Source organism: Pseudopipra pipra, chromosome 6 (assembly GCF_036250125.1).
Source record: "Pseudopipra pipra isolate bDixPip1 chromosome 6, bDixPip1.hap1, whole genome shotgun sequence".
NCBI lineage: Eukaryota > Metazoa > Chordata > Aves > Passeriformes > Pipridae > Pseudopipra > Pseudopipra pipra.
Genome location: NC_087554.1, coordinates 30,699,606 through 30,713,506, shown reverse-complemented (window position 1 = coordinate 30,713,506; position 13,901 = coordinate 30,699,606). Strand labels below are relative to the sequence as shown.

General features: G+C 44.5%; 1 protein-coding gene across 6 annotated transcripts in view; it reads right to left on the bottom strand.

Moving 5' to 3' along the window:
* Positions 1–13,901, bottom strand: part of ACTN1 (actinin alpha 1) — an 88,085-nt gene that overhangs the window by 10,125 nt on the left and 64,059 nt on the right. For 3 of the 6 annotated variants that reach the window (XM_064658330.1, XM_064658326.1, XM_064658328.1), the window contains exons 8-14: positions 12,889–12,974; positions 7,398–7,490; positions 6,031–6,261; positions 5,362–5,509; positions 4,601–4,751; positions 2,117–2,225; positions 1,469–1,609 (exon numbers count right to left, since the gene is read on the bottom strand). In XM_064658330.1, coding sequence (XP_064514400.1) covers positions 1,469–1,609; positions 2,117–2,225; positions 4,601–4,751; positions 5,362–5,509; positions 6,031–6,261; positions 7,398–7,490; positions 12,889–12,974 — 959 coding nt within the window. The remainder of the gene's footprint in view (positions 1–1,468; positions 1,610–2,116; positions 2,226–4,600; positions 4,752–5,361; positions 5,510–6,030; positions 6,262–7,397; positions 7,491–12,888; positions 12,975–13,901) is intronic. The other 3 variants (XM_064658331.1, XM_064658327.1, XM_064658329.1) reach the window with 1 other exon arrangement.

The following is a 13,901-nucleotide window of genomic DNA, read 5'->3' as shown; positions in this document are numbered from 1 at the left end:
CAAATGAGTAGAAGGAGTCAGACTCAGTCTGAACAGAGTCAGTTAGAACCAGGTGAAGGTCTTCCAGCCAACAGCAAACTCGCACAGGCAACACATACTCCTGCTGTTGGAAAACAGCTCCTTCTCCCTGAACGCAGCAGGGCCTTTCTGCTCCCCATCTTGCTGTGGTGCCTGGGCTGTGCTCCAAGGACCGATGGTTTGGGCATGCTTGCTGGTAGTTTGTGGACAGTTGACAAGCCAGTTGGTCCTGGCTCATCTTCCACTGCTTCTACAGGCCTTCATCCTAGCAACCTAGAAGATCAAGTCTAGGGAAGCAAATGCAGGGAAAGAGGCAGCAAAATAAATGGGAAACAGGTGTGTGCAGGGATAACTGAGGGAACAGTGTGGATAGAAGAGGGAATGAAAGTAAACCACATGATTAACCACTCTCTCTCACAACACACACAGTGCAACTACTTTTTGTAAAATTCCTTCCTTACTTGGTGACTCATTACTTTGCAGCTGCTGCACAGGCTATGGAGATGTAATACAAGCGTAGGGGGCTGGGAAAGATATTGCAAACAGTCACAAAGAGATGACAAGTGTTTAAATGCTGTTTAGGTTTGTTCTGCTTTATGAAAGACTTAATGAACCCTTGTTTGGGAGAAAAGGATGGAAGAAACAACTAGCTGCTCAGTAACTATGTCACTACTCCTCCGCCCCCTGGCTGCATGGTATTCCCTGTTGGTCTCCCATTTGCTGTCTCACTGATGGTCACACTGCTGTCAGCCATTCTGGCAAAGACTTGGATTCTTTTCATGAGGCCATCAAGCAGGAGAAATAGAAGTCCCCACTGCAATCCAGGAAAGAGTAATTCCTGCTCTCTGAGGTTTGAAAATTACCGGTAGATAGCTCAAGTTGCTTTCCTAACACCCTTTCAGAAGGGGAAAAACTAAGATACTGTCTTTGTTGTCTTACAGGAGGCAAGACAACTTGCATTTCAAATGGTAATTCAGGACCAAAGTGGTCAATTCTGATTTTTCTTGTGCTCAGTACCGAAAACCAGCTGGTAGCACAACAACTGTATTCACGGCACATCCTATCACGTAGGACCAAATGACTCAGACGTGACATTACATGGGAGAACTGACCTGCAGACCCCGAGAGTAGCACTAAGTTTTGCTCATGTGGGTTAAGAAAAATTCCACAAGACCTGAAAAGATTCTCTCTATTTTCAGGCTTCCATTAATATGCCTCTGGAATTACACTGAAAAAGCTGCTTTCAGTTCGTTGTGTCCAGCTAGGGTGGTGTGCAGGTTTTTGGAGAAAATCAAGGAAAAACATACTCATTTTTGTTTCTCTGGGTAAGGCTGTCTCAATAGAGCAGAAGCGCCAAAGCATCACCTACAAATTCATCACCACTCTGAATGCAGGAGACGCCCAACTTCTCTCTATCCCAGCCTAACTGATGCAAACGACTGCTCTGTACCTGGATCTCCTCAATGGTGTGAACAATGAATGTGTCCTGCAGGTCCTCCATGGCCCCTTCCATCCAGTTATTGAAAGGGGCAGCTCGTTTGGCATATTCCAGGTACAACTGGTCAATTGTTTCCAGTAACTTCTCTGTCCTCTGGGCATGCACCAAAAAAAAAAAAAAAAAAAAAAAAAAAGAAAGAAAATCAGAAAGAGGTTAGAGAAGAATAATCACATAGATTTATGAGTTGTCTGAGCTGCTCCTTCTTTTCAGACTTTTTGGTGTTCCTAGGATAGCACTACTGTAAAAATCTCTCTGTTATTAGAGATTACACACAGGATAGATTTTTTTCCTCTGAGAGAAATAAAATAAATCTAAGATTCTTTGAAATAAAACAAAATAAAGACAGTCTTTTCAAGCAGAGTGAGATGACAAAACACTCAAAAAAAGTAGAAATAAATCAATAGCCTGAGCAAACAAATGGCACCATAATTGGGCTGGAAGAAAAATAGCCTAAATATACTGAAATGTAGCCCTTGTTTACAGTCCAGGGTGTTCTAGGAGTTCACAAATGAGCTGAAATTACTTGTACCCACAGCAGCTTGCTTCCCACAAATGACCTATCAACATAATCCTGAAGGTCCAACTTGTAATATGTCTCACCTCTAAGGCTTCTCTACGTTTCTGGGTTAGGGCACCCAGATTATCCCACTGATCACAGATCTTCTGGCACCTGGCATTGACACTGGGAGAGTCGTAATAGTCCAGCTCACTATAACAGGTGGGGAAAAAAATGACAAGAAGTCAAATAAAGACCTTGTGGAGAAATATGAGAAACCCATTAAAAATCTTGATCAGTCTTGAGGACAGATTCAAACAAAATGCTCATGGTCTCTGCAAATAAAGTGAAGATATGAGTATTTAGTTTTGGAGACACTGCATGTTATAGTACATCAAACAGCACAGAACAGGATCCCCAAGGCCTCAACAAATACTGAGGCTGGCTACCTGATGGGAATAACCTGGCACTGGGGGAAGGGAGTACAGACTTTTGCTCTAACGGGGAATAAGCAGATTATGAGCAGAGCAATCTGCTTCTGCATTCTGCTTAAGAACATTACGCAGGCTAACCACCTGCATCTTGTACATCAGAATGGAAAGCAAATATTTTATTAGGAATGCTAAGAAACTTCTAAGATAGCTATAGGATTTGCATACCACAGGTGGCAAGGAATTATTAATTACACAATCCAATAAATTTATTTAGGACAATCTCAGAATAAAAGTGTAGGTCTCTCCTATTTGCTTGACAGGGATTGCTTTACTGACATATCTATAGGCTGGCACTCATCGAAGACAGGCTGGTAAAAGTATGGTTGGGGAAAGGAGAGTACAGGGACAAGTTGAAGCATGTGGTCTTGCACTGCTTTGTGCTCACGGTTCTGCACATGGTCAAAGAGGGAGAAATCTGCAGGCAGAGGGAACTGGGAAGTGTCAGCCTTGAAAGAAAAAGTGAGTGATCCTGGGCCATCTGATGAGCATTTTTCTAAGCAGTAATACAAGTTATGCTCTTGCCTCCCCCCAGCCTTGTTTCTTCATGCCATTGTATTGCCCTCATGAGGTGTGTCGGCACCACTGTTGGTGGAATCCTCCAGTAAACTAGTCAGGAAACTGATTTAGGCTAAAAATAACTTCTTTGCTAGGTTTTTAATCCAGATCAGTTGCTTGATCTACTTTGCTGCAGAGCAGCATTGCATATGAAAGAACTCCTTCTGAAAGTCTGACTTGTAACACACCCATGCTAGACCACTACTGCTGGGGAGGGGAACATGCCATGACCCCAAACATGCCTGGCACTGTAGCTGCAGTGGCTTCCTCCAGACTTGCTGCATCAATCTGGCAGTGTATCTCTGGGGAAGAAAAGAGCTTTGCCATGGTTTTTCAGGGCATGGCCTCTTTGCTGAAATGGAAGACGCCTTTTGCAAGAATGGCAGAGCCTGCTGTTCTCACACTTCGGAAGAAGTACCTCGTAACCTCTCTCACAGCTTAGGCCTCAGTCTTCCCTGTTGCTCTTAGAACTGCAGCTGCTTTGGCTAACATGTAGCATGTCCTTTGGAAGTGACAGGTCAGGTAATGCTTGCTGACTAGCCAGCCTCAGTTTTAATCTTACTGACACGGAGGATTGCCTTGAACCCTCCTCCTGTTCCAAGGTCAATCCTCCAGTGGACAAGGGAGCAATTGTGTAAATATGTGTTGTTAAAGGAGATAATGGTCTTGATCCAGTAATCCGAAATTTTTAGAGAAAAACAGCTCTTCAGCCCAAGAGTACTGATCTCAGCCCAGACACTAACTTTAGATAGACCAGTGTGATATATAAATCTTTTTAAAATAGGAAACAGAGCCAAAACCAAGTTGTTCAGACTGTTTTTTGCCAAGAAAAATGCAGGATTTCAGAATCTCTCTGTGCTGCAGAGACTAGGTTTTTACCTGCCTGCTACCTCTAGCAATTAGACTCCTACACTAATGAGCCCCCATTTCTCCTGGTAAGCTGTATTACTCCAGGAAAAGAAGTGGAGTGAAGGTTTCCAAGCTGGAGGGAAGCAGAGAGAGAGCTGAGTTGTTGTGAGGATGCCCTGGAGCAAGCGCTGAACAAAGTGCACACAGTGCAGTACTCCTGGGGCAAAGGGTGAGGCCACGATGGGCTCAAGCAGGTTTTTTTCTGCTAGAATAAGGAGGATTTTTGTGTTAAAAGAGAGCAAACTGAGAGCCTGCTATCCTCTCCTCTTTCTTTCTGCTCCTGGAAGAGTATGACAGTGTTACAACTCTGAAACCTAGCAGGTGCCAGTAGCAGGTCAGATTCTTTAGGAAAGGGTTCACAGCAGCATAATGAGCTGGCAGAGGATGGAAACTTGGCTTGGGAATATAATTCTGCCACCTCCTCAACAGCACCCACAACTCATCCGTTTTCTGGCCTGCTTTTCTGGTGTGTCCGGATACTGGAGAGCAGTATCCTAGATACTGTTTAGAAACAGAGGAAATTCCCAGCATTTTTGCATGGGGATGGATTTATAGCTCTCCAGAGGGCAGAGGGCAAGACTCATTAAGCCTCCCTGGCCCCAAGGACAGACATGCACTGGGTTGCCGTACTTCAGCTCTTGTGCGATTGCAGCAATCTGTTCCACGCGGTCCTGGTGTGCAGCCAGGTCACTCTCAAATGCCTCGTGTTTCTTCAGCAGGGCCTTTATCTCCGAGAGGGTTGCAGTTTCATAATCCTTCTGCTGCAGCATTGCTTCCTTACCTGGGGAGGGAGCCAAAGGACAGAAGAATGAAGGACAGGACCAAAACTCCCCAAAGCCTGCTCCCTGCCACCCAGGCAGCCTTGGGGACCCTCAAAAAGGCATCTACCCCACTACAGCCACCCTGCCCGAGGCTTGTCTCCATGCCTGTTGGCCTAGAGAAGCACAGTCCTCACTTTCAAACAAGGGGTGTGAGTTTGCCATTTAAAACAGAGAAGCACACTTAGTGCTGAGAAGCACACTGAGTAGCTCAAGCCAGCACTGTCACAGTTTACACTGGACTTGTCTCAGCATGTGCCAGCTGGGGTATGCTGGTCCTGTAAACGCCAACTGTAGCATTTACTGTACAGTAACTTTGCCTCGGTCCTGTAGGTGCTCTCTTCTATCCAAAGTTTTCACTTTGCCACCGTTAGAGAATGCCAATGTTGACTGTATGATGCAGAAGAGAGATCACGCTGGTTTTCATATGCTATTTTCTAATAAAATAAGAAATATATCTAGTCTTCTTGAGAGGAAGCTCTCATGGAAGGACCCATGCACAATCCACCTTTTCCTCCCTACATAACTGACAGCACTGTGTCAGGTAGTAGGAAGCGTGCAGGTTGGCATTACCATCTGTCCAGGACTCATGAATGGATGCCTTCTGCCGGAACTTCTCTGCCAGGTGATCCAGCCTCTCTAGCCTCCGGATCTCATTCAATAACCACTCCTCATAGCCCTTCTCAGCCTGCTCTAGGCCACCCCAGGCATTGTTTATATCCTAGAGACAGAAGCATGAGAAGAAAAGGCAAGTTAGAAGCTGGAAGGAAGAGGTTCACCAGCATTAGTTTCAGTGAGCTATATGGTTCCAACTGATTGGAGGGAGTGAATGTGGACTTTTCATCTCACAGCGTTCTGCAGACTGGTCAGGGAGACCAAGTGCCAGACTTAAGATAAGTGGAACTAGAAGTGTCAAGATATAATTGTCAGCAGAAAAATGCCTCTCTAAATGCTTCCCTACGTGAAACTTTAAACAAAATCCAAACATTTCTGAATCAGAAAGAATGAGAAGCACCCAGACATCTCATAAAGACATGCAACTTGTGAAAAGCCTCAGAGTCTGATTTAGACACAGGGAAGCAATGACCACTTGATCATCTCTTATGGCCTCATATTTTGCAGGGTTCCTCCCACAGAGTAGCTCACTCCAAAGGTGGGCATGCTCTGTTCCTCCACAGGCTGAAAGGGAGTCTCATTTTTTAGGCATGATTGGGGTACATACAAGAATTTCCCCCCACTCACCGAGACCATTTTCCCTTCTGAAGGCATGAAGGCTGGCCGGTTGCTGAGCCGCAGCTTGGTCTGCAAGGTGTTGAAATTGATCTCTAATTGGCACTTCTCTTGGACCTTGGGGGGCTTGTGCAGGCGGCGGTAGTCCCTGAAGTCCTCCAGTTTCTGCTGCATGGCTTGCATGGTGTTCTCTGGGGCCCGGTTCTCCAGCCAGGGGATGGTGCGACGAATCCACTCCAGCAGCTGGAAAGAGCAATGACAAGAAGTCTTGAAATGAAAATTGTGTTAAAACTGCAGATGTTGCTCTGATTTCATTAGAGACCATTTACTTTATGTTCGCTGTCAGAAAGATTCTGCCACTAGCAGGGCTTGTAAAGAAAAGTTTGCCAGCTTTTTTGGAAGTACATTTTCTTTAATGAGCAGCACATTCCCTTCCACACTAAGTACCACTTGTTGCAGCAGTGCCAATACAACATGCTTAAGGCACAGCTTTTGCACAACCATGACCAAAACTATGTCCTCAGATTATGCTAAAGCCTCAGAGTTTTGCTGGACTGTTGCATAACTAAAAGATAGTAAGTCATATTATCTCCAGAAGGATCTGACAGGAGAAATCAAGTTTTTGCCTTTGGTTACACTTTTCACACTCTAGCTTCCTCAAAGTCAGTGATGCTGTTTGAACAGATCTCCTCAGTGAACCTATCTGGGGAGCTGGCAAAATGCTAATGCAATGGGTGGTCTGTAGTGTGAATAGAGCAGCGCCCTATGCTTTTCAGATGAGGCTGAAACCAGGCTTATGGGCTATGTTTGCCCTTCTGTCATCCACCCTCCCCTCCCTACTTATCTACCACAATCATACTCCAGTCTATATTTGGTCTTCTCTGTAGTTTCACTGCTGTCAGTTTGTCAGCCTTCTCAGTTAACCAAAGCAGACTCCAGGTCGTATCTGACACAGATTCTTTCCAATTATCAGCAAATGCATATATCTTTCCCCAGTTATCTCTAACTTCCATTCTCTCTGATCCAATTCCTGACTTCTATACTATATCAGCATACAAGTTGTATGAAACATGTAATGAAGTTGTACAGTCCTGAGGAATGAAAGTTAAATCAGCTTGATTTTTCCTTCAATTTTAGCATTTCTGTGTCTGCTTCTAATAAACTGAGAAATTCAAAGGTGCTCTATGGAAGCTTTCTGTTTTAAAGTAAATTGCTCTTGCCTTTAAGGTAAGTTTAATCTTTAATTATTCTCAAGTAGGAAGGGCAAAAAATAATTTTCCAAGGAAACTAGCAATGGGCCAATAGCATTCTCCAAGATTAGTTATCGGCATTAAATGCAACTTCTTTCTGCATACCACCACTCAGAAACCAACACCTACATCACTGGCCAGTTTTTCGTAGTCTTCCATGAGCTGTTCATTTTCTTGGTTGACTGCCAGCACCTTGCAGATACGATTTGCTGCTGTCTCCGCCTGACAAAGAGAAGAAAAACAGAAGAAGGGAAAACTGTGAAAAAAAGCACAAACCAAAACTTACAGCTTAGTTTTCTGCTACGTACCTGCAGGTAAAGTCTCCTACCCTTGTCTCTAGTAACCTGTCTGTCCTGACTTCTTTGTTTTCCATCTGACCTTCTATAATGATTTATTTTTCCCTTCTCAGGTGAATACATTCTTTAGAGATTCTCAGCTCTACTGATTCCACCCTATACGTTGTGGGATAACCAACATTTCTATGCCTTTTCTGAAGCTGCTCCTACAAGAGGGCCCTGTTGTTTGCTTTCTACCAGAGGGCCCCTGGCTGCCTCTTCACAAAGACAGGGGGTTTCTGTCAACACCTTCACTCTTCATACCAGCATTCCAAGCTGCAACTTGGTTGCAGTAACTGAGTGCTGTCAAGCTGATGAGACAGTCTCCATATGTTTATCCCAGGAAAGATCTACCTAAACAGAATTATCTGTAGACTGGACTTTTGGAAATTTGTAATTTTGTTTGGAAGATAAAATGGTAGATACTGCTCTTAACCTTAAATTCTGCCCAACAGAGCTGTCTTCCAGCTTTCTCTGTATTTCTGGCACTCATTACAGGGCCACCTCCTCCAGCATCTTGCCACATGATACCTTACCATGTAGTCAAGGTCTCATGATCCAGCTGAGAAGAGGATTTTTTTTCCTCCCTTCCTGGGTAATCTTTCTGCTTACTGTTCCAAAACAAGTCTCACCAAAAAAAGAGCCTATTGTTCCTATTTAGGTTTTGGTTTTTTTTTTTCTTTCTTTCCCTTGAGACCAAAACTTTATTCTCTTGAGGGATATGAACACATTAAACCATTAATTTGGAAAGTAAGGATCAGAAAAATCCCAGCTATGAACTCAGAAGCAGTCGGTCTGCCCTGGAGTGTCATGCATGTGTTTGGTATGGAGAACATACAAGCAGGCTGATCCTTGCACAGCCTGTATCTGTGGGTATCAGCTCCCTTTATCATTATCATGGTGTGTGCCATGCCACAAAGCCTCAGAGGATGTGCCCCTGTGATAGGTGTCAGGAGATTGCTCAGCACCCTCTTACCACAGTACAGCTGTTGCCCTGGTGCCTGGGAAAGGTGCTAGAGGCACCCACAGGACTCCTATGGAGCAGTCCTCCTCACAGAGGCTAAATAGAAATAAGGAGGAGAGGGTACATGCCAGCATGTACATGCCAACAGACCAGTTGTGAACACTGTGTCCTGCCTTAAAACTACATTTGGGACTGATGCCAAAGAAGTTTTGCTGAGCTTAGAGCTGCTAAATTTCAACCTCTTTCTATTTTTAAAAGACCTTTTATTATCTGTTTATTCAATCTCCAAGGACGTTTCAGAAAAATCCTCTAATTTTTGCAGCTGATGTGGAGCAGCAAGAATAGCAATAAAACCATAGGCTGTACAGTGATGTATGGGTTGCTAAGGTCCTAGGGGACATGGCAATCTTATTAATTTGTAAGAAGATGTAAAAGTATCAGTCATATGCCCCTTTACTAAAGTGGACCAGCTAAGAGATACATAGATATCAACTAATTTAAAACACATCAGAGAGACCTGTACAGGAAAAAGAGCAATTTCACTTAAAAAAAAAATTGCAAAAAGTGCAAACAATGGTTACATTTAAGAAAGCTTGTACTTTGATCTGTTTTTACTAAAGTTTGTACTCTAATGGAGTGCTTCTGATATCCAGAGAAACCTATAGACATGGGATCAAACAGTATGTCAAAAAGACACTGCCAGAGCCCTACCACGATATGCCTGGTGGCTGCAGGGAACTGGGAGTACAAAATATTTATCTCAATCACTCCAGAAGAGGTGTTCACTGCAAACTCTTAACTTTCTTGTTTTTACACCCCATGGGCTCACTGCAGCAGCAGCCAGCTGTGCAGGCAGGACCCATTTCGCTGAGGCATATTTACATGTATCTGACGATAGATTTTCTCCAGCTGCCCAAGTTTAAATATGTGTGTCTATATACGCGTGTTGAACAACTGTCCAAACACAAAGACCCTAAGAATGTCAGCAGTTATGACATTATTTGTATTATCCTAATAACAGAAATGTAGGGGCTTTCTCTCTCCTACCAGTACTTGCCTCCCTATGATTCTTGCCTACTCTTATTACTGCTCTATGCGATAGTGTGCTGTTGCTACCGCCACAGGAAAGGCTCTGTGGCCACTATCACCATTAATGTCACGAGCAACACAATACACTGACTTGTTTTGAGCAAGGTAGAACAAAAGAATCCCAGTGCTTTCAGGCAACCTTCTCCAATACACCCCACACTGCTGCTAATGAGTTGATCTGTGGTGATGACAACCTCAAAACTGAAGTAAAACACTTTTAGGTAAAAGAAGAGTGACACAACAAGATGTTCACATGAGGCCAAGGCAGCTCCCCCTACAGTTTCATTAGTGGAGTTGAAAAAGCCATTTTTGGCTTCCCCACACTGCTTAAGGCAACAGTGCATTTAGGATGCTCATGCTGGCTCCAAAAAAAGACAGGATGCTCACAAGGCATGGAAGGAGCACTGAGAAGATGCAGCATCCTGGGGTCTTGAAGCTGCATACCTGTATTCTCAGAGAACCTGTGTGAGCTCATCAGCTTCAGTGCAGCATTGTGCTGATATATTATACTACTTGCACTCAGAGACTTTGGGGAGGGCAAGTCCAGGACGTTCTTCTTGAAACCACTCTGTTGTGCATATGCATGTGCTGTCTGATGGAATCAAAATGGAAAACTGAATAGCCAAAATAGCAGTAATATATCTGACTTTTGTCTTTTCTGTACTTCTCAACCGTAACTTGAACTGATTAGGATAAGAGTGGAGTTTGCCATCTCTCTAGTTCATGGATCCCAATCCTTCTGCTGAAGTGAATCATAAAGGAAGACATTCCCACAGTGCACTATGTAGGGATGCCTGCCTGTCGCTGTCCTCTGGCCTCAGGGGAAGATGCCTGCCTGCTGCTGTCCTCTGGCCTCAGAGAACCACTCCAGAATAATGTACACCAAACACAATCTCTTAATAAAATGGTAAAACATTAGTTAGAAATTTTCACCCCGGAAATCAAGTTTACAAAATATTAAGCCAAACAGTAGTTGCATGCATTTAGTGTGAAAATCAGAAGCGGTTAGAAAACAAGCAAACCAACCAAAGCAAGTATACCTACAAATATATATATATATATATAAAAATGGCACAGAGAAAAAGCAGCCATCTACACACACGTCAGGCTGAGGACCCTGTACCTTCAAAGGCTCAGTATAAGAGAGTGAAAGAAGCAGAAAGCGGCTCATGGGACTTCCCCTTCAGGACTGGTGACAGTAATGAAAAATCTGGATGATAAATGGAGTGATATCACAGTAAGTCACCTAATTGTGCATGAGGGTAGCAACAGTAATATCTGGGCTGGGGCTTGTACTCAGTAATCACTTTGCATTTGCCTGGGGGTTTGAATTTCTGTCACTTATCAGCTGGCTAATGTACACCTAGGGTAGCTCCAGAAAGGAGCTGTGCCCCTCCTGCCACAGGACAGTTGAGTTGCTGGCCCATCAGGACTGCTAAAAAATTAATAAATTATTAAATCTTCCCTGTAAGCAGTTTGACTACATGGGATTGAAACTTCAATAACTAAGAAGCTTCATCTCTAGTTCTTGCCCCAGCTACTTGGTTCAGGTCCTGAGGCAAGTAAGGGGTTGTTTTCAGTTATACCAGAAGACCTAGCATCCACCTAAATTGCTGATGAAATCGCTGCTGAACAGGTTTCCAAATCATGGAATGGGTGCAAAGAGAAGAGGAAGGGATTGGTGAGGGGCACAGCTGGTCCTGCAGCAGGCTACAAACCCTCCTCATATTGTGGTTTGCTGTTTCCTCAATCTGGAGTTCCTCAGGTTAAGCAGACAGCATGGAGCTGTCCCTCAGGGGCACCTGGCACATAGCAGGTCTCATCATCAGGCTGGCATGAGTTCTGAGACTACAGTCTTCCTGGGCAGGTATCAGCTGGCTGGAGCTTGCAGACTGGTCTTAAATGTTTTGAACAAAAAACCACAGGATCACAAAGCAGTATCCTAGCAGAAAAGTCATGACTACACAAATTATGCCAAACAGGCAAGTCTACTGCACTGCAGTGGGTCATATTACCAGTTCCTTGGAAGCAAGACAGCATCATGTAATTTATATGAAACTGGGAAGAGAACAAAAAGCTTGAACTAAAGAGCTGCTCCTTGGAACCTACTACCTGCATTTACCTTCTGAAAGCCAGTACCACCATGGTATCTGCATCAACATTGGGACCATCAGCCCTGCTTTGCACAAAAGAGATAGAACCTTCTGGGAGTCAGGTTAGCCCTCAAGCTGGGCTACACAAGGACTGTGTCTCAAATAGAAAAGGCTTAATGAGAGAAAGAAGTTGTGGCTGGGGGAAACAGTGAGATTTTAACTATATTCATAACATGAAGAATGTAGTCTTGGGCTTTGGATTTTATTGTTCCAAAACCTACAATCTGAAATTAGCAGTAATCTTGTGGAAAGGCCATAGCCCAGGCAGGCTACGATATGAGGAAAGGATGAACCTTTTTCTCCCATTCAAAGGATTGCAGGGAAATTGCCATTTTGGAGGAAGTTTGTCCGAAGGAGATCTGTGACTATTAGGTTCCCAGTGTCTTGATGTCAGGCAAAGACACTTTGGAGTAAAGAGGAAGCAGAAGAAGGAAGGAAGGCCTGAAGCTACAGAAATGGGCAAGGTAGAAGAAAGAGAAATATAACATACAAGTGGTTTGGGAAATAGGAGAACGACCAGGGAGAAACAAGGAATGGAAAAGCATTTGAGTCTGGGAAAGCTCAAGACCTGGTAGAAATGAACTTTGTGGCTGGAGCACAAAAGCGCTACATAACCAGCTCACAGATGATTCAGCCTAGGAAAAGACCTAGTGGAGGCTGGGTGTGGAAGGCAGGATGGCAGCCCAAGAATAGGCTGTCATTTCCTGGAGTGGGTGGATTTGATTGTGATACTTTTGGATGCACACTGCCTGGCCAAGACAATGCCCACTAGTTACTGAAAGGGTACTGCCTCTGTCAGAGCAGACATGCATTCATTTTTCAATGTCAGCTTTACTAAATGCTTTCTCCTCTGCTGGGATTTGAAACTGGAGGGAAGGAGCAGCTCAAGTCTGTCTGAAAGGACATTTACATCACTTCTCTAACAAGACTACAGATGGCACATCCAAGTGAATACCTGGATGCATTGGGCTTCCCTGCAAATGCCCTGGGGCAGACAGGGAGTCTGGCGCATTCCTCAGTGGAGAGGAGCAGTGGGCAGGGCAGGGTGAGGGGAGGGGTTGTTAGCAGTAAAGTCTCACCTTCTGCGCCCCTGAGAAGGCGTGGTAGTAACATGAGACATAGGTCATTATGGCCTTCTCATCCGGCCTTAGCGTGCCTATAATATCTGTGCAGAGAAGGAAAAGAGGTTGAAAGGATAAAGTAAGAAGCAGCACATAGGATAAAACAAAACAATCATGGGTGGCGTGAGAGAGGGGGAGAAAACTTCCCATCATGCATTGCAGGACAGGCCAAACAGATTTCCATGCGGAGAGCTGGGAATTCGGATCAGAAGATGGCTAGCAGTGTTGGCTTGTGGCTCAAAGCGGCACCCCTCCCTCCCCCCCCAATCCAGGGGGATCCTGAGATGGGGATCTGGGCTCTGCACCTTCACAGCTGCGGTCTGGCCCAAGGACGCAAACAGGTTGTTTGGAGGTCTGAACGCCCGCGCTCAAGGCCCTTCTGTATGCCGAGGAGCTGGAGATCAGAGCCTTCCTACACAGTGCACTTCCTACACAGTATCTGCTCTGCTGACGCGCACTGCCTGTTCCTAAGGCACTCAAGTACAGGCAGCTGCTTGGTTTTGGCAAGAGATGTGTACAAGGTTTCACCCACAAACTGTTTTTCTGAAGTGATTCCATTACCAATAGGAAAAGGGCTAAGACAGAAGCAGCAAGGACTTAACTGCCCAATTTCCAACACGGTGGGTGAGAAAAGAGGAAAAAAAGAAACAAATGAAAAAACCCAGGCATCTCCATCATGATAAGCAATTCTCTGTTTGCAAAATCACCATGGATGTACTCGTTAGACATGCTTTGTCAGCCCCAGGTGAACTGGGACTGAATTTATGGCACAACTTGAGAAAACAGCAGGTTCAGACCTTGAAGCAAGGGTGCGGGAACCTTCAGCATATGTAAGGCAAAAGATAAAGCTTTGGGTATTCATTAAACCCTTCATAAAACCACTAAGTCAGCTCTGTTTCTCCATCTTTGAAAAACAAAAAAAAAGTGAATAAGTATCTGTATTGTTTCCCGTGGGGGCAGGCTGCAGTTTC